Genomic DNA, 6,000 nt, shown 5'->3' with positions numbered 1-6,000 from the left:
GGGGGGGATAGAATTTATGCAACAATCATTTTATGGTCTTTATCCTTGCCCATGGACCTTCTGTACACAGACGCCACATACATCACAGGGTTTGTTTATGCCATATATATATTCAAAGTACAATCATCTTGCATTGCCCATTCCTAGAAGATGCCTAGATTTTAATACTGCAATGAATGAAATTCACCAATATATCTCACAAATTGTTCATCTCCCTTGTGATGTATAGACCAATGCATCAATATGTCAATTATTGACAAAGATCACTTGGGATGACACAAAGCCAGGAGGAGCTATGGATTGAACCCCAACAGTCACAGCCTATACTTCCTAAGAATACAAGAACGCTCAGCCCAAAACATGCTCGCCCGGGTCAAATATTCTATTAACGTATTCTGAAACGTAACCTCAGTAAAACTATGCCTAAACCTAACCTTATTCCTAAATTTAACCTCAGTAACACTATGCCTAACCCTAGCCTAACCTCAGTAAAAAGAATACAAGAACCGGTGGGGGCGAGTGGTCCTTGAAAAAAATGGGGGTGAGTGTGTTTTGGGGCGAGGTTTCCGGTTACCCTTCCTGAGCCACTGCCACCCTACTCATTGCATAGTTATCTTCAGGCCGGGACTCTTAGGAGGTGTTTGTTAAAGTATGCCCCTCGTAAATGGCAAAGAGTATGCAATTTTTTTGTTTTGTTTTGTTTAAGTCTGGGCAGGATACATGTGCCTACCAAAGTGTGGGGCTTCATTACTACAGGGCCTTTGCATCGACTTCGGTGCTTGGGTGCTCCCCTGCCATTTCTCTATATCCATCTCTTTAAGTCTATATACATTTTAGTCCTAGCTGTACACAATAATGCTGTTTGAACATATGTGCAGGTTTCACAGAAGAAAGAAACTTATGAAATTGCCTCATTGCCTCATTGCCTTTGTCCCTCCACACATACATATGGAGAGGACTTTGGAGCTGTAACAGTACTGTCTGTACAGTAACTTGGGTATAAAAGACCTCTGCTGAGACCAAGGCCTCAGTCTCAGTCGAGTACTCGCCGATCCCATAAGGAGAGAGCTTCAACGAACCCATCATGATGGATTCAAAGCTCTGTCTGCTGCTTTTAAGCACACTTGCCTTGGCTTGTAAGTATTTTTGTAATATTGCTTCCATCAACGCAATGTCTCATTTATTCATTATTGTTAAAAGTTTAATTTTGAGTTTTCATAATTAAGAAAATACTATTAAATTGTTTAGATATGGATTTTAGTTGTGCTTTTCTAAATAGTAATGTAGGAAATGGAAACATTTATTTAATAGATATTTGACTTGATTGTAATTTATTGTTTTTCTCATAGATGCCCAAGAGGAGGGATCATGCCTTTGTAAGTTCCAATATTTTCAAATATTACAATACACATAGATTGTATTAAATTGTTGAGTGAATTTAGAACAGTACAAATAATGTTTACATTTGCAATCACACAACCATGTATATCCACAATATATGATTTCTTATATTTTTTGTTGTTTGTTGCTTGACCAACTCTGTTGCTGTACTTTGAACATATGGATCATTGCTGAAAGTACTTTCTGTACTATCAGTGTGCTAACTGTTATTTGAAATCATATTTAACAGTAAATCAAAGGTACAAAGCCTTCAACAAATATGAATACCTCTATGAAGCCGAATCCCTGAATGCCATCAACGGTGCATCAAATCTTCGCAATGGACCCAAGGGCACTTGCAAGGTATATTACATGCCGCACCAGTAGCAAATAATAATCACTTTTATTTTCCAATATGTTGTACCCATTTTAGTTGTCAAGTAAATACAGTATTTCAGCATATTATCCTAAAAGCTAAAATGAAACCTACACAGGTCGAGATTGAAGTGCCCCAGATGTGCCACTACATCGTCCGCACTACTGGCTGTAGCCTGAGTGAGGTGATCGACATGGATGCAGAAGGCAATGCTGTGGTCGCCCCTGCACCCAGCTCTGAGGCCTTTGCTGCTGAAATGGAGAAGTAGGTTATGCCAGCAGCACATACCTTTTTTTCTTTTTCACATCCCGTAAATGAAAACCTGTTTAAAATAAGACTTCATGTGATACAAAACCTTTGAAGCGCTAAAATATTTTTTGAAGTTAGACTTGACAGCAAGTGCCTCTTTTTTTCCCCTTAGATATGCTCTGAAGGTTGTGGTTGAGGGTGTGTACGATGTCAAACTGTACCCTGAGGAGGATGAGACGATGACAATCTTGAACATCAAGAGAGGTATCATCTCTGCCCTGGCCGTGCCTCTGCTGGAGGAGGAAAAGAACAAGAACATGGTACATTAAACTGCTATTTAATTTATACCTATACACTGCAGGCATTTACAGCAGTATGTCACTGGTGAAAGTATTACTTCTGAATTCTGAGTAAAATATAAACTTATGATGAATATGATTTTTTTCTCTACAATCATGCATTTCAGCCCACCATCCATGGCAAATGCAGGACCTCCTACACTGTCAACGCAAGAGAGGACATTGCTACTGACGTCAGCTTCACCAGGGATCTATCCAAATGTGATAAATTCATGCCCATGAGAGACCAGACCAGCCCCCTGGCTCTGATCTCTGGCATGGTAAGACATCCAAGCAATGTGGTTCTTGTCTTGTTAGTTAATGCATTGCAGGCATGCACTGTGGATTTCAAACAATACCACCACGAGTCTGAGAAGTAGGCTAATACAAATAATTGTCTACTTGCAGCACTACCCTCTTGCCCAGCTGGTCAGGAGCTCCCAGACCTGCAACTACAAGTTTGACAATGAGAACATGCACATGACCTCTGGTGCCTGCACTGAGAACCACATCCTGATTCCTTTCTCTCACAAGTAAGACAAACCATTTACACGGTTATCTCACAATATACATTATTTTGTATATGTATGGATATCTCTTGTACATATCTTTATTAGGTCTTATTCAATTGTTGTCTGCCCATAGGGGAGAATATGGTGTTACCAATGTTGGCAAGCAGTCTCTGACTTTGCTGGGAGTTTCTGCTCAGGAAGAAGGAGTTTTTGAGTTTGGTAAGGAGCTCTTTGAATTTGCTATTTTTATATAGGGATGTTGATTTATTGTAATTGACTATGCCATTTCAACTATTTACTCTCTGTTTACTATAGATGAAGCCAAGGTCAAGGGTCTGAACATGGAGACTCCTATTGACAGGAGTGTTAACCAGGATAAGGATAATGGTCTGGCTCTCCTGAGAGAACTGGCTAATCTGCCTGAGACCGAGGGCCAGAAGAGGGCCCACCTCTTCCACGTGCTGGTCAATGTGGTCCGTGGAATGAAGATCGAGACCCTGAACTCTGCCATTCCCGAGGCTCTTGAGGTGTCCCGTTCACTGAGTTACCAGGTTCTGGCCCAGTGCGGTACCCCTGAGTGTAGCAGTGCCATCATGCAGATCCTGAGGACCTACGACAGCTCCGCTGTTGAGGTTGATGCCACCGTGTTTGGTCTCGGACTGGTGTCCAACCCCTCTCCCCTCCTGATCAATGACATGCTGGAGATGGCTCAGTACAAGCCCAGCAAGCCCATCATGTATGCCCTCAGCAATGTTGTCAAGAGGTGAGCAACCGCAACTTGAATACTTACTCTAATCTAGATATTTAGAATCTTAAGTGTTACACAGTAGACAACTCAACTGCCACATTAATATTCACTACAATGTGATTCCTTAATAGGTTCTACAAAGCCGAAGGCAAACTGACCCCTGAAATCCATGCTGTTGCTCAGTTCATGGGCTCCCAGCTGGGTGACTGCACTGGTGACAATGCCTTCATGACTCTGAGGGTGAGTGGTGATCTCTAATGGATTTATACTTAATACATTAAAAGATAGTAGATGACAGATCAAACTCATCAATGGTTTCTTGACCTTAGGTTATTGGAAACATGGCTGCAGCCATGGGCGCTGCCAGCCCTGCCCTGAGGACTGCTGTGATCGAGTGTGTGAACCAGCCTGCTGCATCCCTTGCTGTTCAGGAAGCTGCCATCCAGGCCTACAGGCTGACCCCTGTCCCAGAGGAGGCAAGTCAAACTGTTTTCACAGTTACTTTTGGTATACTTCACAGAAGACAATTCTTTTTTATTTAGTGATGATTATTTTTTTTCAAATGGTTTTATTTCTCTGTCACAGGGCAGAGAGGTTCTCATGCAGGTCCTTCTGGACAGTGCCAGCCCCCTGCAGAAGCGCGTTGCTGCCTACCTGGTGCTGATGAAAGACCCCCAGCCAAGTGAACTTGCCCAGCTGGCTGCTGCCCTGCCTAATGAACCTGACCAGCAAGCCAAGAGCTTTGTCATCTCCCATGTTACTAACATCTTGTCTTCAACTGAGCCCGAGACACAAGAGTAAGTGAAGCCTTTTAATATTGAAAATGCAGCATGAGCTGTGGAGAAGAGGAATTTGTCTTTCATTAAATTTTTACCTCTAATTAGTACATCTATCTTTCTTATAGGCTGAGACAGAAGATTCTCGATGCCCTGCAAGGTAATGAGATTGGAACTGTCATGGACCCAGCCAAGTTCTCTCGCAACTACAAGATTGGATCTGTGGAGGGAAACATGATCTTTGAGGGTGCCAGCTATCTGCCCAAGGAGGTCATGCTTGAGATGACCCTGAAAGCCTTTGGCTATGACATTGACATGATGGAGGTACTGTAAAACCAAGCCTTTCCTTGTAATATATAATAATGGATTGCTCAATTATTCAAACTCACCTGTCAATTGTCACACTAAAAATGTACATTCTTAAATTTCCAGATCGGCATGGAGGGCACTGGACTTGAGCCAACTGTTGAGGCCCTGTTTGGAGAACACGGATTCTTCCCAGACACAGTGCTGAAGACAATGTACTTTGTCTCTGACAAAATGCCCCAGGAGGTCAGCCTGGTCCTGAAGAACCTGCTCCCTGCTCTCAGGAACGACAGAAGAAAGAGAGAGGTAAGTCACAAAGGTGTTTGGATGTTTGATAATGTACTTATTACTTTGAATTATTTCTACAAAGTACTGATAAATCATCATCTCATAATTTTTATATCTTTAGACCACCCAGAACATCATGAGAGAAATCGGACGCAACCTTAACAAACTGGTGACCGAACTGAAAGCCCAGCAGACCCCTGAGGCTATGGTTTACCTGAGACTCCTGGGAAATGAGCTGGGATACCTCAAGACCAGTGACATGGAGGCGATGGCCTACTCTGCTGCCATGATGATTGATAACATGCTCAAGATGCTCCCCATGGACGTACGTAAAAAAAAAAGCTATAAAGAATTGTGTGATTTATTTAATATTTGACACAGTTGAACTGACTTTTGAATTTGGGAAATTTACAACAATATCAATTGTTATTTCTGACAGTTGATGAAGGGACTGATGACTAAAGCTGACAATGAAGTCTTCGCTCACTACATCTTCATGGAAAACGAGTTCTTCCTGCCCACTGCTACTGGTGTGCCTCTGAGGATTGCACTGTCTGGTACCTTCACTCCTGGTATCAAGGGTGGACTCAACATTGCCCGTGACATGGTAAAAATCTTCTCATTTTCTCAAAGTGTAAGAATGTGTAGAATAATAATGAAATGTACCATTCCATATGGTATCTCTCTCATAACCCATCGCTGGCTGTCCACTTTTTTCCCCCGCTAGAGCGAGATTGCCTTCATGCCTTCAGCTGGCATTGAGTTTACGACGGCGATCGGCTCTTTCATTCCTGAGTACGTCGACTCTGGACTGGAGATGCACACCAACCTCTTCCATGAGAGCGGACTGAGCGCCAAGATCTCCATGGGAAGTGGTGAAATGAAGTTCACCATGCCTGCTCCTAAGAATCCTACCAAGCTCATCAGCATTACGTAAGCCTCAACTGACTATTTACACAAATAGTCTATATGGAATCTAATAATAATCTATAAATACAACAATCCAAACTATCTTCCATCTCAATTA

General features: G+C 42.3%; 1 protein-coding gene across 1 annotated transcript in view; it reads left to right on the top strand.

Moving 5' to 3' along the window:
* Positions 1–1,084: 1,084 nt before the first annotated feature.
* The window catches only part of LOC308102895 (apolipoprotein B-100-like), a gene marked incomplete at both ends in the record, with an annotated part of 33,138 nt that continues 28,222 nt past the window's right edge, over positions 1,085–6,000 (top strand). Inside the window, 17 exons of the mRNA XM_080452748.1 lie at positions 1,085–1,136; positions 1,350–1,376; positions 1,631–1,743; positions 1,875–2,020; positions 2,178–2,325; positions 2,472–2,624; positions 2,752–2,876; positions 2,989–3,074; positions 3,171–3,618; positions 3,735–3,843; positions 3,933–4,079; positions 4,189–4,400; positions 4,508–4,703; positions 4,812–4,991; positions 5,095–5,298; positions 5,413–5,580; positions 5,701–5,906. Coding sequence (XP_080308874.1) covers positions 1,085–1,136; positions 1,350–1,376; positions 1,631–1,743; positions 1,875–2,020; positions 2,178–2,325; positions 2,472–2,624; positions 2,752–2,876; positions 2,989–3,074; positions 3,171–3,618; positions 3,735–3,843; positions 3,933–4,079; positions 4,189–4,400; positions 4,508–4,703; positions 4,812–4,991; positions 5,095–5,298; positions 5,413–5,580; positions 5,701–5,906 — 2,720 coding nt within the window. The remainder of the gene's footprint in view (positions 1,137–1,349; positions 1,377–1,630; positions 1,744–1,874; positions 2,021–2,177; positions 2,326–2,471; positions 2,625–2,751; positions 2,877–2,988; positions 3,075–3,170; positions 3,619–3,734; positions 3,844–3,932; positions 4,080–4,188; positions 4,401–4,507; positions 4,704–4,811; positions 4,992–5,094; positions 5,299–5,412; positions 5,581–5,700; positions 5,907–6,000) is intronic.

This window comes from Gymnoscopelus braueri (assembly GCF_963280865.1).
Source record: "Gymnoscopelus braueri genome assembly, chromosome: 16".
Taxonomy (NCBI): Eukaryota; Metazoa; Chordata; class Actinopteri; order Myctophiformes; family Myctophidae; genus Gymnoscopelus; species Gymnoscopelus braueri.
The sequence above is the reverse complement of the archived record's forward strand: the minus strand, read 5'-3'. Positions and strand labels throughout refer to the sequence as shown.